Source organism: Cyprinodon variegatus, unplaced genomic scaffold (assembly GCF_000732505.1).
Source record: "Cyprinodon variegatus isolate N-32 unplaced genomic scaffold, C_variegatus-1.0 Scaffold96, whole genome shotgun sequence".
Classification (NCBI taxonomy): Eukaryota; Metazoa; Chordata; class Actinopteri; order Cyprinodontiformes; family Cyprinodontidae; genus Cyprinodon; species Cyprinodon variegatus.
Window position 1 is genome coordinate 256,320 of NW_015150549.1, and position 19,535 is coordinate 275,854.

The 19,535-nt window shown below is 36.1% G+C and overlaps 1 protein-coding gene across 1 annotated transcript in view; it reads left to right on the plus strand.

The window, feature by feature from the left end:
- The window catches only part of LOC107084259 (beta-1,3-N-acetylglucosaminyltransferase manic fringe-like), a 25,049-nt gene extending 7,868 nt beyond the window's left edge, over positions 1-17,181 (plus strand). The window contains exons 3-8 of the mRNA XM_015374013.1: positions 1,335-1,437; positions 5,791-5,944; positions 11,451-11,536; positions 12,400-12,565; positions 12,658-12,743; positions 16,622-17,181. Coding sequence (XP_015229499.1) covers positions 1,335-1,437; positions 5,791-5,944; positions 11,451-11,536; positions 12,400-12,565; positions 12,658-12,743; positions 16,622-16,682 — 656 coding nt within the window. The 3' untranslated portion in view covers positions 16,683-17,181. The remainder of the gene's footprint in view (positions 1-1,334; positions 1,438-5,790; positions 5,945-11,450; positions 11,537-12,399; positions 12,566-12,657; positions 12,744-16,621) is intronic.
- Positions 17,182-19,535: the final 2,354 nt, after the last annotated feature.

Here is a 19,535-nt window from a genome sequence, read left to right on the forward strand (position 1 = left end):
AAAAAGAATATTAAAAACAGTTGGAAGTTTTTGTTAGATTACATTTATTTTTTTTTATTTTTATTTTTTTATGGAGAAGAAGAGGACTTTGTTTGAGCTAATTTTCTACTATTTGATTTCTAATTATCTTTAAAGCTGTTAGCATTTGATCAAAAATGTCTCCTTGGGCAGTTGACAATTCCCCAGAACCTTGCCTTTTGTTCTACTACCATAGAACTGCAAAATCTTTCCCATTATCTACAGGTAATTTCACTCTGCCCGATATGCAATTTAACTCTGCCCGATACACACCAATCCTATGGTGCCAACCTGGATAACTGGGGGGGATCCCACTCTAGATTACCGACGTTAACATTTACCGAAATTAAGTTCCTTTTAATAACTATGTTTTTCATATGTTGGTCTAGGTCTCAAAACATCAACATTTGTTATAATAGTGTGATGCTTTACAGCCCAAGAGATATAAAGTACTTTTGTAAGACATTGTATATTTCATTCTCCAGGTTCTCTAGGACAGAGATTTTGCAGCTACTAAATATAGTCATGTCTTCTTAAAATAAATCTTTTTATACACTGACCGTTCTCAAAACAACAGAACAGGAAGATATTTCATTCTTCAGTATGGCAGGAACAGAAAGGCATGCCAGGCTAAATTTGAAGGACATTCATCTGCATGTGTACAATATGCCCCTAAAATCTACAGCCTTGCAATCCACTCTTCCACATTTGCTGCCTGCGATGATGCAGAGGCAGATTTATCGCTTGACATCCGCTGTTATGCTCGAAACAGGCTCCTCATCTCAAGCTAGCTTCTCATTTCTAGTCTATTTCACCATCTGATATGACAGCTAATGGATGGTCAATTTAAACACAAAGTGCCAGGCCAGACCTCATCACCCTAAATCAGTGGCTGACTGTGAGTAAATGGAAGCTGATCACTGCCTCTGGGGCCCAAAGATCATGTGGAGAGTTTTTTTTTTTTTTTTTTAATAAAAACCTGAAAGCTGAATTTAGAATCACATATTTCTATTTATGTCAACACATATTTTATTGTTTACTAATGAATTTTCTTACTCTGTTTAAGTAATGGTATTATGATTTTTTTCAATCTTTCTCTCTCAAATCATTTTTATTGATCATTTCACATATTTTCTTTTTTACATTGTTCATTTCTCCATAATTTTCTATTTATTTCTTCTCCTTTATAAAAAAAATGATCAGAAAAAGGATCAGGGCATTGTTTTGATTTCCTACTTGTAACCAATTGCAAATCCCTAAGAACACCAGTCGTTATTCCTTCCTTCTCTCAGCCAACCTCTTTCCTTCTCATCCAGGTTATAACATGGTGGTAACGAGGTGCCAGTCAGATCACAGCCATCAGGCGCTTTCCTGTAAGATGTCTGCTGAGTATGACGGTTTTATGGCCTCAAACAAGAGGTGAGACGCACTGCAAGTCACGTATCATGATTGATTTAAAGATTTGATTAAGAGCAGAATATTCAGGGATCCCTATAGGTTAATCAAAACACTGCAGAGGAAGAAATAAATTAAAGAAGTAAATGCAATCAAGAGGATGGTGGCTCATTTGGTAGAGCAGCATAGTCAGCAACCGTATGCTTCTGGGTAATCTCCGGTTCATTTCAGTTTTTTTTGAAAGGGTAGCGTTGGTGGGAAAGCAGGGCGTTTGCATCCTGGAGATGCTGCAAATCCTCTGGCTTGAATCTTGAGCTGTAACTTTGGGTCCCTGAGCAAGATCCTTAACTCCAGAATGGTGTTTGACTGCTCACTGCTCCCAAGGGATTGGTAGAAGTCAAGTTCCCCTCTGTGGAACATTAAAGGAATATTTCCTATCCTTCCCACTCAAAATAGGTTTGAAAAAATACATATGGTAACAACAGTGGTTTAGTAATCAGCAGAAATATCCCTGGTATTGATCCGAGTCATGAAGATTAGGAGAAATTAGTATTATTTCAAAGCCAACTGAATGAATACGTCCATATTTCGCTCATGGTAACATTGTTATGTTTTCTGGGTGAAAAAATGTCACCCTAATTGTGAACGTGTTTTGCAGTGAGTGTTATAAAATGTAATGACTGCTGTTTCAGTGGCTCGTCTTTGCAGTGACATTCTCTTTAAGACTGTGTTCACATGGGGCAGAAGATGGTACTGTATATCTGCACAAAAATGTTTGACCGCAAAGATGGTGCCTTAATAGATGTTGGAATACTTATGACATGCCAGTGAGTGGCCCGTTAATGCTGCCGCAACAGTAAAAAAGAAAGAATTGGTAGGAAAAAATTGGAAGCAGGAGTGAGAAAAGAAGTATTTGTGTGGAGTGATAATGAGGCAGTCCACGCAAACACAGCAGAGAAGAAAAATATGTTGGTTCAAAATCCACAATCAACCGGGTAGCTTCTGAAACGAGACTGAAACTCTGCTGTTACTTTTGTAGATGTTAGCGCATGTGTGGGAATCCTTTGTTGCTGTACATATGGAAACCTGTCAGTTTGTAGCAGTTTGCAGGGTGGGGGCTTCAAAACTTTCTATGGCTTTTTAACCCTTTGTATTGCCATCTTTTGCAAGATTTCTTTATATTAAGCTAAATACGGTCAGTTTTTTTAGGGCTTTTTAGCTTGCTTCATGTGGTCATACTGTTTCTATATAAGGGCTATAAGTATAGCAGTAAGGATTTCTGGGTATGACACATAAAACTGAACCAAAATCTGGGATTAATTGTTGATGTGGGGCACTAGCTACCCCAGGCTGTCATAGTTTTCTCTGTCTTTAAGTTTAGCTCCTATGTATGATCCTATGTTCTTTTTAACCATGGGCTTCCATTTTATCTACTTCAGGAGCCCTGTTTTTCATTTTGCTCATTATAAACAGCCCACCTTGAAATAGTAAAATCCTGCTACAGGGTCCTAAATTTAAAATCCTCAGTAAAACTCCAGTATTTGCTTTAGTTATCAACCTAAATTTGCATCACATAGAACACACGACACCTCCACAGTATATTGGAATTGGATTGAAATATTGTTTATGTTTTACTAGTGAAAAAATACTTTCAGATTGAGCAGCTTGTGCTTGGTGTGTGACTAAGGCTGTGACAACTGTCTCATTATAACAACGGGAGAGAAAACTAAAGAGTTTTCTTTCCAGTTTGGTTCTGACCCAAGCTCAGTAAACATCCTGCGGCTTCACTGAAGTCCAGCTGAAGTGAAGATTAAAGCTGTTTGGTTTGGAATGCAGCCCTTGTTGTATGGCAGAGTGAAAATATGCATGATTTCAATTTTCAACCAACAGATTTTTCACTTGGACTCTAATGTTGCTGATGATGTTTATTGGTTTGAAATGAGGCTCTTCCATTATGTGCACTTATTGGTTTGGGTATATAAAGTATAATATGATGAAAAAATATCCCTCTTTCTTGGATGAAAGAGGGAAAAAAATGTCTTTACATTTTTGACTGCTGTGTAAAAAGCTTATATTATTTCAGTTTTTTTGTGAGGGTCCAAAGTCATTTAACAACACTTGAGAAGGCAGGGAAATGTTACAAACTCCACTTCTACATCTTTGTGTCATTAAAGTAAAACAAGTTTTCCTACATTGTGTTGCTGGGCTGCCCCAGTTTTTGTGAAAGATAAAACATGGCAAGGAAATAGTGCCGAAAAAAAAATATCTGCTTCTTCTGAAAATTTTTAATTAGATGAAATGAAACCAAAGTAGGATGTTCCTGCTGTCATAACCATTTATAAGTAAACCTGCAGGCAGAAGGCAAAAGTATGTTTTTCTTTTTTTTTTTTCATGACATAAAATGTTTTTAATCTATAAACAATACACTTTAGAAGTTCAACCCGCCCCATTAAAAATGCTTATGACAGAGTTTTATTGATGTCTCTAAACAGTTATTTCCCCTCAGTGTTGAATGACAAATAGTTAACCACCATTTTTATCTCTATTTTTTTTTATTTTCACACTCCTCTCTGCAATATTATTTAGATAAATGCCTTTCAAATTATAGCATATTTACGACTACATATTTGATCGAATTTCCCACAATCGATCAAGGTAATTCATCTTGGTGGGTCTCTTTCTTCAGATCCAGCTTTAAGGAACTTCATACATTTTCAACAAGGTTAAATGTTAACGTTAGCAGTTTCAAAAACAATTTTTTATAGTTTGGAAAGCTCTCACAAATTTAGGCAGAATACTTTAAGTGCTTTCTTAATGGTTAAAAGAAGCATATGACTTGTATGGAAGATTTTAACCAAATTCCAATTCATGCACATGTTTGAGCCTGTGTGCATAATCTGGACCCTGTTTTATGAAGCTAGACCAGTCTCAATTTTCACAAATACACATATGTGATTCATACATGAGCAGGACAAGATCCACACACGCACAGCACAATTCACGTAAGCACACAAAATCCACATATGCACACAACAAGATTCACAAAAACTATTTCATAAACAATTAAAATTAAATTACAAAGTACCAGTGGTCTTTAAATTTCACTGCCTTTGTGTGTGGATTTTTGAGAGTCCCCTGACGTGCCTCAATACACAAATGCATTTTTTCAAACAGGGAATGGTTTGCAACCAAACACAAAGCTCCCTTGTATAAGCCGATCATATGAAGCTACTCCACATTGGATGACTTACCCCCATATTCCACATCCTCCATCACCGCCCCGCTCCGCCTCACTCATGTACTTCATGCAGTGAATTTTAGAGGCCACTGGTACTTTGTAATTTCATTTATAATTGTTAATGGACCAGAAATACTTTTTGTGAATCTTGATCTGTGCATGTGTGGATCTTGTGTGCTTACCTGAATCGTGCTATGCGTGTGTGGATCATGTACTGTGTGTGTGTGGATTTCTTTGTGCTTGTGTGAATCATTCTGTGCATGTGTGGATCTTGTGTTGTGCATGTTCATACTGTTTAGGTCACTTTCAGATATTTGTGTACCCAGTTATTGCTCTTGAAAACATGTTTTAAGTTGCTTGAATATTATCATTGATACATAAAAAACATATCAATAACACAATAAAGTACATGACATTAAAAAACTTGAGTTTATATAATATGACTGACAGAGATAGAGATATAACTGGCATTAATAAATTAAACAGTAAAGTATTAATCATCAACCTAAGAAAAGCACAACCCAACACATGATTAAAGTTGCCACTGTTATTAAAGACCAGCTTCTTGTTTTTTCTGTTTTGGAGCTTTTTTTTTTTTTTTACCATATCTCTTCTTTAAATGGGCTGATCTTACATTTTTTTTGTATATTTAGTACAAAATTACCCTTAATGTGGTTTGGTATGAGTTTGCTGTAAGCTAAGTACTTCACATGGTCCTCTGTTGAGTGCAAGTATTTAAATAGGAATCATATTGACTCTGTCTGCAAATGGATTAGAGCTCTAACTCCTCTTTGTTCTGTTTTTCCTCAAGAGGAATCGGAGACAAAACAAACTCACTCAAAGCGTCCTTAATTTTCTTTATTAAATATAAGGAAGCGCCAATTTTTAACATCCAAACTTGCTGTGCTTTACTGTTCACACAATCCAAAATTGCCATAATCAGTTAAAAAAAACAACCTAACATGACTTTAAAGTTGGACTGTTGACATGAGCCATTAGTGGGTTAAACTGCCACACACTGTAACTGTCATTTGGGAAACCCAATTAGTTGAAAAGCACATTTGAAACGCTGAATGTGCCAGGTGATAAATATCTAAATCAATACGTTCTTCTTTCTCTTTCCCTCTGTTGTGTTTCAGGTGGTTTTGCCATGTTGACGACGATAACTATGTGAACTTGGAAGGTCTCCTCTCTTTGCTCTCGAACTTCCCACAGGAAGGGGACATCTATGTTGGGAAGCCCAGTCTGGACAAACCAATTACTGCTCACCAACTGCTGGAAGGGAATAAAACGGTATGCCTAAACAATGACTAATTCATTTACTATCCACTTGGCTTTTTCATTAATTGAATTTCATTCCTAAAACCTAATAAGTGTAGCAATTTTGATTTAAAAGCACAAAGTAATAAAGACAACTAAGATTAACAATATAATTTGTTTTTTAAATAAATAAATGCTAATCTCATACAAGCAAGTAATGTGCCAAAAATAAACAGGCAAATGAATAAATAATTTAAGGTTAGTCACATACAAACATTGTAGGTGATGAAATATAAATTACTTACAAAAAATATCTTTATTAACTATAAGAAAATTAGATGAATGAATATGTTGCTCACTCTAAACAAACATAAAAAACACAAAAACACAATTTGCAGTGAAGCAGTATGTTTCAGTTGTAAATTATTGTTAGAATTTAATTTATTTTTACAATACAAAGATGATGTATGCCATTTAGCAGCCTGTTTATCTAACCACCCTTTTTGGTTTTATGCTAAAATTACCCCCCACCCCAACACCACCATATTTATAATATCTATTTAAAATCCATAAGCTCACTCATCCACTAAGCGACTTAATCAGGATGTGTGAAATGTGTCTTTGTGACATGGGCTCACCTGGGGAGCATTTTTGAGTGATTAGTGTCTTATTTGAATGCACAGACAAGCAGCCCTGCACACAAACAATACGATCCCTTTAAATAGACAACAGGTGTTGGGTATAGCGGTAGTAATGAGCATAGATTTATTCACGTCTGTGTGGGTATGTGTGTGTGTGCATGCTCATCCACAAGCTAACAGAATTATTGTTGATATTGCGTTTAAGTGCATCATGATTTCAGTAAGCTCTCTGCACTTTTCAATCTCTTGTTCGTATCTTGAAATTGCTCTCTTCATCTCTTTGGTTTCACATTCTCTGCTCTGATTGCATCCATTTATATTGAAATAGATCTTTATTAGTCTTTGCTTCCTGTTAGTCTTTTGCTCTCTCACCCTTTCTATCCATCGTTCCTTTTTTAGCTTTCATTCTCTTGGGAAAAAAATAAAAACAAATGTCAGGCTCTTCTACCTCCCCACTTTTTTTTTTTTCTTTTCATTTTTTGATTTCCTGGCACTATTAAGAAGCAGCAGGGAGGTTGAATAATGAATGGAGAAAAGAAAGGAGGAGAGTGACAAAAATATAACAAATTAAAGTGGGGCTAAAATGAGAGTTTTTGAGCAATTTAGAACTAAAAGTATTTCATACATATTGTACCTAATATATTAGGACATTGCAATCAGCAGCCTTGATGCATTGTATTTGGATTTATTGTGCTAGGCCAAAAAAAGAGTTGTGCATAACTTGAAAGTGGAGGGAAAATGGTCTTAGGCTTTCTATACAAATAAGAATAAGTTGTTAGAGGTGCTTTTAATGTAGCCTCTATGAGTCAGTGCTCTGTAAAACAATATCTCTCTGCAGAAACACCTACAAGATTTCTACATTAGGTCTCCTCCAAGATATGGACATTGACTTATAGATTGTTTTTTCCAATAAAGTTAAGCTTGATTTATCGTGGGTTAACCGTGACCAAATTACGCCATTTTTGGCTTCCACGCCCCTGTGTAAATATCTTTACTCTATCCATCTTTCCACCAGCTTCAGCGACTTTCCCAATCACCTCTTAAATAAGCGTTCCTATAGTATCATCCTAAAATCATTTTACAGTGTTTAGGGTCATATGCAGTATTTTTTTTCCACACACAACTTTTTGCTATTATTTCAGTCTCAACCGAGCACTTTGATCTACTTGCTGTGTCTTCTACATGGCTTTTGGCAAAATACAAATAAGTTTGTATAAGGGTGACAGATTCTTCCTCCTGGTTCTTCTTGTCTCCCGCAGGGTTACGAGTCTTGTCTGCGTGATTTAACTCTCTTTTTGGCTGGTCTGTCACTTTGATAGATTGTTATGTCTAAGTAGGGTTTCATACTTTAAAGGAGTCATAGAATGCAAAACCAAGGATACATTGTCATAGATGAATAACGATAATTCAGTGGGTGAAATGGACGTACAGAGAAGTTTTAACCCCACTGACACCTCCTTTCTCTGCAAGTCTTGCAATTCCACCATAAAATGGGTAAATTCAAACGAAGCACCGAATTGACGTCAATTCAGGGATGTTGACTTATTTGGTTCTGGCCTATACCTTTGTCACGGCCCGAAATTGACATACAGTAAATGCAGTGCTGACTTTAAAGCTCAGGGTGTTGTATAATAACCTAATCCTACCCTTACACTTCTACAAAAATGTATACCTGGTATCTGTTGTGATCTTGGGTCTTCATGATGCTGTATGTTCACCAATGAACGTCTGAGGCCTTCAAAAATCAGCTTTATTTTTTCTGAGATAAAACTATGCACAGGTTGTCTATATTTATATCAGTTTTGTTTCTGAGGACATTTGTTTGCACTTGACTTCATACAGAAGTATTGGAGTAAAGAGAATCAAATGCATGCTGTTTTCAACAGTTATTTTGAAAAATGTGTTAAGATAAGGGTAAAAGGAACGAATATAGCTCTGTAGAACAGTAATTACCAGGCATTCTTGGTGGAAGATGATGGTCTAATAAGGTCTTTCTGATAATCTTTTCCATGGTACAATGGAAATTGATACAACAAAGTCCCTGTGGACCCTGGGAAGGTTTCAAAGAGTCTTTTCCAATTCAAGAGTTGATAGTTCCACAGAAGTGTATGATTTATCCTACAATACAGAGTTCCTATGCATCTACTTCATTGTTGCATTTGTAAACAGCCAGAAAAGAAGATTTCTACTTTAATAGAAACAATACTTTGTTCAATTGTTTAAGAAAGTTTTTTATGCTAGTCAGAGAAAACAAACAGCAGTTGTAATTTAAATGTTGTCCTGGGTATGGTGGAAAAAAGTTAAAAAGAAAAGTAAAAACTAGAATAAAGATAGAATCTATCTTTAAAATGATCCACCAGTCTCAAGAGAAAGAAAGTTAAATTACAAGGAAATGAAATGAGGGAACAAAAGAGACCATTTTAAAGAACATAAAAGGAGCTCAAAGGAGAGAAATGTCCGTCTGGAGATTTAACTTTAAATAGGAGTGTTATGGTTTGGGTTCCGTTAAGTTTTCTTTGAGTTTTCAGTTTCATGTTGATTCATGTTTTTCTTTGTTTTCTAGTTGTATTGGTTTACTTCCTATTTTTGTTTTGTTTTGGGATGTATTTGAATTCTTAGGCTTTTCTTTGTTGCCCTCTGCTGCCATCTTGTGTTGGTTTCTTTTTCCTTAGCTCTTTCCCTAGAAGCCTCTGTTCACACCTGCTCCCAAACAGCTTGTTAGTCCTCCCTTTGTTCAGTCAACCTTAAATACTCTCCCTGTGCAGTTCCTCGGTGCTCCATCCTCATCTTACCGTCTCTCCTTGTCTTTCCCTGACTCCTCATGCTTGTTTTCCCCTGATGTCTCCCTGGTTCTGGTTTGTGTTACATTTTGAGTTGGATTTTTGAAATCCTGCCTCTGTTACCTATGTTCAGTCATTAAAGCTGCAAGAACTCACCGCTGCCTCTCTGCCTCTGCATTGGGCCCTCAAACAACAACCAAAGCTGACAAGGAAAGAATAAAGCACATAGGCAGGTGAAAGAAAGAAGGAAGAAACAGCTAATGTGGACATGCCATTGATAGTAAGCTGGACCTGAAAGAACCAAGCAAATAATAGAATTTGGGAAATTTCATCAAACACATGGAGCCTAGGTGGAAGTTCAGCTGAAGAAACTGTTTGATCGCTTTTATCCACCTACGACACAGCCACTCAGCTTTGAACCACATCTCCACGAAAGCCAGTCAGCATCCAAAGTTCATCTTAAAAGGCCTCCGCAACTTGTCTGCTACCTAGTGAGCAGGAGGTGGTTGCACTATGTGACTCCATTCAGATGACCCCGTTTCAACCCACCTCTAGCCCCTCCTCCACCATTGTAGCCAAAACTTCATTAGAGTTTCATTACCCCTAGACTGTTACTGCATTCTGCGTCTCATCTCAACTGGTGCTGCAGAAGACCTCCATGTTGAACCTGGTTCTGCCAGAGGTTTCTTCCGAATGGGGAGTTTTTCCTCTCCACTGTCGCTCCATGCTTGCTCATCATGGACAGGTTCTCTCAACCTGTGTTATCCAACTGGACTTTTATCTTCCAGGTCCCTGAGTGAAGCTCTAGTATCAGCTCACGCAATTCATTGGATCTCCCCCTAAAACTCAGCATACAGTCTTGCTAACCAGCAGTCTTACAGACTGACCAACTTCATCTATCTCCACTCCACCAGTTTCGGGGCTGGGAGGGAAACAGCCCTGTTCTTTACCCCTTTTCATGCATATCTATCAAAATTCAGCGCTATGTTTCCTGCCGAGGTCTGAGCGCCAAAGACAAAGTAATTGTACCAATAATTTTCTTCTAATTGTTCTAATTCTTTTCTCTTTGTGTGAATGTTTTTCAGATTAAAATACAGCCATTTTCTTTTGTCTAGAGGTAGTGAGGACCATGTATTGACTCCTATTGACTTCCATTGATTTTCTTTTTCAAGCCTTTGATGCCATAACCCTGACAACCATCCTAACCCTAACCATTACAACTGCATAGCTCACCCTAAACTAATTCACACTTTAGCCCTAAACCTAACCAAAAAATCATCATGAAAATAGTAGTAGAATCAAAAGAATTAAGTCACAATATCACAAGATTAAAGTATTAATTTAATTAAAAATATTTAAAAATAATTAAAAATATTACCGTAACAAAGCTATAATAATATGTAGTTCAAGTTGTAACATTACAATGTTAGTTGTTCTAGAATAAACGTAATACTGTTTAATTTTAACTCAAGAGCTGTCATTCACTGCATTGAAATGAGGACTGTTGAGAATCTTGTGATTTTTTACTTTCAAATTGGTTTTACAAATAAGGAAATATTAAACCTTTTAGCCCATCAGCATCAGATTATTATTATGTTTATAAATGCTGCTCAGGTTGCTTCTTTGGTAGTTTGGCGCTGCCTGTCTGGTCAGATAGTGTTAGAAAATTTATTTTCTGAAAGGACAAAAATATCTGAGGACTTTCTAACATTACTTTATTCTCGAAACATTACGACAATATTAACCATAATATTATAAGAAAAGAGTCGTAATATTATTACGTTAATCTTGTAATATAATGACTATTTTCTGGTAATTTATGAAAAATAAGTCATAATGTTATGGCTTTAATCTCTTTATTTAGTTTTTCTTAATCTCTAAGGCCGGCTATAATACTAGGTCATATCATAAAGCTGTTTGCCACATATGAAAGACATATATTTTCTTGCCTTCTATAGACCAGATGTAATATACAAAGCTGTACAGAATATGACCATACTGTTTACACATTAGTATTTTTGATTAAATTCCCTAACCTTTAAATTCCTATAATAGATGTGCATATTTTTTAAGCTTTTATGTTGATTGAATATCTCTACATATGTTGTTTTCTGCCAGACAAATGTGCAGTTCTGGTTTGCCACTGGAGGCGCAGGTTTCTGTCTAAGTCGTAGGCTGGCAGAAAAGATGTCTCCTTGGGCCAGGTATGTATCAATACAAAAGCTGTTTGCATAAATGTTCTGAACTGCCATGGAAATATAAAAACAGCCGGCATCATTGCTCAGACTGACACTTCCATTAAAGGCAGTTTAAAAACTATTACTATTGATATTTTTGTCTCCAACTATCATTTAGTACAAAAGCATCACCAGTAATGGATTCAAACAGGATTATAATGACAACACTTACAATTAAATAATGAGATTTTGTCTTTATCCATTTGTAGATGTTTTTCTAGCTGTTATAAAATTCTTAAGAACTTCTACTTCAACTTTCTACGTCATTAAGTTTGGCCTCTGAAGAGGACTGTAGGGACCATTAATTCTAATGCTGGACCTCTGATTATTGTCACAAAAACTTTTAGAGACCAGTGAGTTAGACTTTTATTTTAAATGACTTCAAGCTTTGGATTTCATTTCTTTTTCAGCATTAGAATAAATCTAATATTTATGCATGAAATAAAACTGTGTTTTATAAAGAAAACACCTAAGACCCTTTTAGTTCCTTCTAAACATGGGGCTGTAATAAGAAAAGAACAAATATTCTATTTTTGATAGTCTAAAGCCATAAAAAATAAACTAATAAAACATATTAAATCCTAAAAGGCATAAAACAGCACTAAGATAAATTTACACGGCACTGAGAGAATTAAGACGGCTGCCCATGGTTGCATGGTGGGGAATCAGTCCAAAAATACAAAGTTTTTGGAAAAAAACGTCAGCACTAAAACTAGTAACAGTAATGAATAGTTAATGGACCCCAAATGCAAATTCACCTATAATGTCAGTATCAAAGGCCCAGTCAGTATTTCCCTAAGCACATGTCTTTTTCCCCTTTTTTCCCCCAGTGGCTCACACTTTGAGCAGACGTCAGCCAAAATCCGTCTCCCAGATGACTGCACCGTGGGCTTTATTGTGGAGAAGATGCTGGGCATCAAAATGGTCCACTGTTCATTGTTCCACTCCCATTTGGAAAACCTGCTTCTAATAAGTCAAACAAGCCTCCCACGACAGGTATAAGCACACATATGTCCTTTGAATACACAGAAACTGATTCTGCTGCACCTTTTCATACCGTTTTACATCTTTGCATGTGTTCACCGCAGGTAACTCTGAGCTATGGGATGTTTGAGAACAAGATGAACAGCATTGAGGTAAAAGGGAGCTTTTCTAAGGAAGAGGACCCCTCCAGGTTAGTTATTACCAACACGTATTTGTAAATGAGAAGATATGAGAAATTCCCTTCTGTCTAAATTAATGTATTTAGTGTCTTTGAATTCTACTAAAGCCTCAGGCAAAACCTCTGTGACGCTTGGTGGGTGCACACAGCAGACTAGCATTGTGTGAGTGAAACTCAGGCTATGAACTGTTGAACTTCCTATGGTTTATGCATGCTAATATTAAAATTTTCATATTGTTACAAAAGGTTATGACGCTGTCAACAAAATACATTTTTTTTTTAGAATTACACTTTTCTTGATATCTAATGTGAAAAAAATCCACCCCATCTGAGGTTTATAAAAGTTCAAAGAAAATATTTAACTTGGGGAAAAAAAGGGAACATTGTGTACTGACCAACCTTCTGCTTCCTTGAATTAAAGAGGCAGCAATTACAACTAAGTTACAGGCAAGTGAACAATCCTATTACATCAAGCTGCTTCCATATAGCTACAATCAAATTCATTTATATTGTTCTAAAAACATTTTGATTGTCCAATCCAAGTTTTTTATTCTTAATTTCAATACATCTATAATTGAGAACAGAAGGCTGTGCACAGAAAGTTACTGGTAATATAAACAGAAAAAAAAAGCTGCTGCAGAAGGTATTCGATTACCTACATTAATGATAATATTACTTATCTGTCAGGTTCACACTGGGGTTGGTGCCTATCTCTATCAATCTATGGGCAAAAGGCGAGCTAAACACAGAAAGGGTAAAAAGCAACAGAGACACCCAACCATTCACCTACCGTCAACTTAGAGACACCAATTAACCCTACAGTCATGTTTTTGGTGCGCAAGGGGAACCTGGAGTACCCTGAGAAAACCCACACATTCACGGGGAGATCATGCAAACTCCATCCAGAAATACCCTAAGCCAGGAATTGAACCCAGAACCTTCTTGCTGCAAAGCAATAGTGCTACAAAATGTCATGTTGGTATGTTGTTTTTTGACCAACATGCAGAATTACATGGAGAACAAGCAAATTTAACATCTTATTTATAGAAACCAAACCAGTAACCTGAAGTGGAGAACTGCAGGTGGTAATTACGGTTTTGTGAGCAGTATTGGAAACATTATTTAAAAAAAGCAATTCCTAATAGTTACTAGTTACTTTTCTCAAATAGTAACTCAGTTACTACTCCTTAAAAAGGAACTTCAACAAAAATCTAAATTCTTGATAAATTTGAATGATTTTTCTGTTATTGGAACTTTAAATGGAGCTAGGAGCTCAATTATTAAATATAAAATGTTAAATCTTAATTAACAAATTAAATAGTATTTTTTAGTTATTCTTAGACAGAATTGTCCTTTACTTTATATAGTAGGCAAACAGGAACTTGGAGTAAAGAGAGATAGGCGACAAATGCCACCAAGCCAGGACTTGGATGGAATAGTTAATTCATGTAAAGGACCACCTATCTGATAACATGTGATATACACACTTTTGGTTTTTGTGGTTGGATAAGTCAGCCAGGGCACTCAGTTACAATAGATTTATGCAGATTTGACTTGTGATGTTTAATGTTTATGAGAGAAAACAAAAAAGCAAATTTGATATTTAAAACTTGATATTTATGCACATTAACAGGCTTTACCTGACAAAAAAAAAAAAATACAAATAATGCTAAAAAAATAATAGGTATAATTCTTACAGTATCTGAATAAATATACACTTAAGGAATTTTATTAAGAGTTTTAAATGTGTTTAAATGTGTATTTTACAAAATTTCCTGTCGATGTTAAGTCCTTTCTAGGGATGGGTGTTGCATTACTTATTGCTTCCAATACTGAGATGGAAGCCTTAGATTTATTTGAAGTGATCCATGATCATTAATCTATTCCTATCGAATAAACATGGAATAAAATAGAGCAAAAATAAATACGGATAAAAAGAGTGATTTTTACATGTATTTGTGTGTCCAGCTTTATTATTATATGTCCAGTCACCAAAAAAGGAAGGTTTTCTTAGTGCAAATTTGTTTAATTTGCTTCACAGTGGTGTAGCTGATTTCTCTGGTTGCGAGCTGTTCATTGTGTTCATCACACTGACAGCCTCGGGGAAGAAACGAACTGTGTTTCAACTGAATTTTGCAAGTAGTGTTGCCCTTTTCCTGACCCTACACTGGTGTCAGACCTGGATGGAGGGAAAGTCAGTACCAGTGAGAATCTCTGCAGAAATAATTGTTTGTTGCAGTTTAGACTTAGACTTGTTTGTGGAGGAGCTGGAACACACAGGGATGGGAAAACAAGGCAGACTGAATAATGGCACTATGAAGAGGATGTAGAAGATGACCAAAACGCATGTAGTAGGTTGTACCTCTTGAGTTATTGCAGGATGTCTAGGCAGTGTAAATGTGTAAGGAACAGCTCAGGTCCTTCTAACAGACCAGTAAAGTTTGCTTCCTAGAAAAATGCTTTTGTAGCAGGAAATTTATCATAAGCATTTTACCCATCCCTAAGGGAGCAGTTGGCTATCACTCTTGGATGTGCACTGCGAGCATCCTAAGGTTAAAGGTCTTGCTCAGGGACATGGAGTGTTAAACTAGGTTTAACACTTTGTAGGACACAAATGCATCACTTTCTAACCATTAGGCCAGTGGTTTCCAACATTTTTTGACTTGTGTACCCCTTCGGGCATTTTGTCTTAGCATGAGTATCCCTCTCAGCCAAAAGTATTGATGACTGCCCAAAAGTGGAATGTACAATACAGTAACTCACTATAAAATAAAGAGTATCGTATTTCATCTTTTTAACTTGAGCATTTAATTCTTTGGCATTTTATTCTTTCCAACTAATATAAAAAATCTACATAAATATGATACCTGGAAGTTAGTAAGGAATAGGAAAATGAATTACAAAATAAAATCACACTATAAATCAGGAATTGGGAACAAAATACTGAACAAAAATTCTAGTCAGACTGACTCCGTTTATTTTCATGGTTTTCATCATTCATGAGCCCTAAGCTTTGGTTTAATGAGCACAGGTGAGGATAAACAGCTGATTCCAGGCTGTTCTCTACATCCAGGCCTCCTCTGCTTGGTTTGGATATGTGTCAAAGCTGAAGGTGAACTCAAACAAGAATTACTTACTTTTTGGTTGATGAAAGCTTGTTTTTTTTCCAGGTGGGTTCTAACAAGTAAGAACAGACCCAAGGCCTATTTTATTTTATCACCCTTGAAATAAAATATTTTCGCGCAATGCACTCTCAGACCACTAGGGGTGCGAGTACCCCCAGTTGCGAATCACTGCACTAGGTCACTACTATCCAGTAGCAACTGGAGGTGATCCACAGTAGACAGAGTGTGGTTGATGATGGTGATGGAAGGCAAAGTATGTCACATTCTCCAGAAGTCCTCCATCATCCATCACTGTCTGTAGTTGGTTAAGCTCTAGGTAGTTCTGACCGCACCAGTAGACCGACGATTCACCTCATGTCTGTACGCTGTCTGACCCTCTTGATCAGATCAGTGAGAGTGATGTCCTCTGCAAACATCATACGTTGTATCGAGGGGTCATTAATATACTGAGAAAAGAGGACTGGGGTGAGAAGACACACCATTGGGATGGCAGTCTGATGATTCTGGCTTTTGTTTTCATGTCTTTTCTACTCTTTAGGCTTCCATGAAGGTGTATAAAAGTGATAGAGATGCTTTTTATAGATGCTTTGGCAAAAAGTGCATAATTATCATCATTGGCCTAAATATCCCGCATATTCTCAGGGGTTTTATGTTGCAGCTCTTGGTCCAAGTTAAATCAGCTTGTTTTTCAATTTATAAGTAAAGTCAATCTGTTGACTATGACCTTGTTGGAGTTAATGTTACTCTTTTCTCTGTCTTCTGCAGGTTTAAGACCGTCCACTGTATCCTGTATCCATCCACCAGCTGGTGTCCTCCAGTCACTTGAGAGAAAGCTGCTATCCTGCTAGTTGAAAAAAACAACAAAAACAGTTTCAGGGCATAAAAAAAAACTCCTTGTTCTTGAAGCAGTCATATGTTCTGTTGCAGAATAGCACAAAAAGAACTGGGGCTGAAACAATAATTCAGTATGATGAAAGTGTTCTCCCTCGGCTCTCCAGTCAAGTTTTGCCTCATTATAGAGACATGTCATTTATTCTTTACTGTTGTTTTTGAATAATTCAGCTTCAAATAATTACCTTTGCGTCTTACCATCTAAAAGATTTTTTTTACACTTGAGCAGTTAATAAAAAAAACAAAGATGTGTTTATTTTTTTATTGCTATTGAGGGAAGATTCTTTTATTTTGTGGCAGCCATTTTTTTTCGCCCTTAGATTTTTATGGACAATATCATAATTTAAACAAATGGCTTTTAAAAATATATATTTTAAGAGTGAATTATGATTTTATCTGTAAATATGGTTGTTATGAATAACTGCAGGTGGTAATTAATAATTACAGCCTTTATGGACTCAACTGACATGGTCTTGTGTGTGTTTATTGTTTGGAAGGAGATATTGTCCTTGCACCTAATGCAGGAAGTCTGCCTTGACTCACGTCTCCCTTGGCCAAAGCTTTCTTCTTCTCTTTCATTTTCTCACTTCCTCCCTTCATCTGTACCTCCATCTTTCCATCTGTCTCTTCTCTGCCTCCCTCCTTTCTGTATCTCTGTTTACTACGTTTATCCACATCGTTAAACACCTCGAGGCAGATTATGCCTGGGAGTAGAAGATTCCTCCACTTATCCTGATTTATTTATTTTTTACCACAATGATAACAAAACACTCAAATTATGATAATGAGAGGAACTGACAGTCCTTGTCTCCTGGTGAGAAAAAAAAGCAGCTCACATTTGCAGAAAAATCTCATCAACCCGGACAGGTCGGGTTCAGAATACCAACAACACAACAGTTTGGAGTTAGTGTAGGAATAAGCAGCAGAGGTTGCGTGAAGAGTACCTGCAGAGAGTGATGACACTGCGCTGCTGCCTGCCTGCCCGTAGTTTGCTTGTTTGGTGTGAATGAAGATGTGATGAATACAAATACACTGTCGATAGCATCCAGGTCTGACCTTGCCAGCAGAGGATGAAAAGCAGTTTGGAAAGAACGTAAATGAGTGTGTGACTTTTAATAGATTATAATGGGAGTATTGAGACTAATTTAAGAGGAGTGAATAATGAATGAACTTGAGGGAAAATGTAAAATCTATTCAGGAAAATATTGGTACAAAGCATTTTTTTTTTCTTGAGTTTTGCAGATTGTAGCAATTGAAAATAAGCTGATATAGAAGATACAGAGAACAAAAGAAAAAAAAATGTGGATGCTAAACATATTGTAGTAAAAGTTGTAAAATATAGGCTCTAAAGACAACCTGCATATCATGCAGATATGATTTAAATTTTATCAAGTGGTCTGATGCGTTTGGCTGAGACATTTTAAAGTTGTTTTTGCTCTTAAGATTTTTCCTTATGCACTTACCTATCCATTTAAACAGAGTCATCTTTATTACATATATTCATTTTCAAATATTTTGAAATGTTACTGTTTCTTTTACTATATTGTGTTAAGTTTCACATATTTGAAATTTAATATATGAAATGAAATAATTATATTAATGCTAAGACAGGAGAAGTCAGTGAGATCAGGGAGAAGTCAGCTTTGAAAGTGAGATGTATGTATGTATATTGCCTGTCTACTAATTGTACTTTCAGGCATGTATGGGGTCCTGAACAGTCACATAGTTTGATTAATCTCAGACTTACTTCAAATGTAAAATGTTAATTTAGAAATAATATATCCCTAAAAGATGCCAGTGGTTTGATTGGGGTTTATTGGAGAAAACCTGTAAAACGAAATTGTAGAAAATGAACATCAAAAAATGCAAAAATCTATATGTAGAATTCACACTTTGGATTAACATTAAACATTAAATAAAGAGATTTGCTCCTGAAGTAAACAAAATTGAAAACAAATAATGGACCTCTTTAATTCTTAAGATCTGGTTCTTAACTGACCTGATTTCAGTCTAATATTTTAAGTAGAATGAAGTAATTGCAATAATAATTGAAGTGTATAGTTTGTATACTAGTATATATAGTTATCAGTAATAAGTAATCAAAGTAATTGCAATAATAATGTCTATAAGTCCCAGTGCTGATACCATATCTGTACCAAAGTGTTAAAGCACACAGAGATATGTACAGAGATTTCATTAACTAGGACTTTGGATGTCAGAGAACGTATTTTAAGGGTGTTCAAAATAATCCTCATGACGATGCATCGCGATTCTAATTTTTGTGATCTACTGCATTGATTCTTGAAGGCAAGAATCGATAAAAAAAAAAAAATTTAACAAATAAAATACATGAATGGGTGGCGCACATCAGCCAAATCAAGTGGAATACAACTTCCAGTCCAGCAGATGTCGCTGCGGATGTGTTGACGCCCTCTGCTTTGTGTCACAAGCATTTCCGGCTGCGGGATACTGAGACGAGTCATTCGTAAACAAAATATGGAAGAGACTGAGAAAATTCGCCCCCCGGCTCCATCACATTTCAAGTCAGATGCTTGGATGCATTCTGGCTTTAAAAACAAAGAAGGTAAAAATGAAATTGATATGATGCATGTAATTTGCAAAAGGGTAAATGTCATACATTTGGATGTTTTCATTTCATTGGTTTAAAGGACCACTGAGGCCATGTAAATGGCACTGATTATCCTTATTTTGTTATTTTAAGTTTGATGAATCCAAAGATCTTTTTGTCAGTGTGTCCACGTCAGTAATAGTAATATTTCTGTCCAGT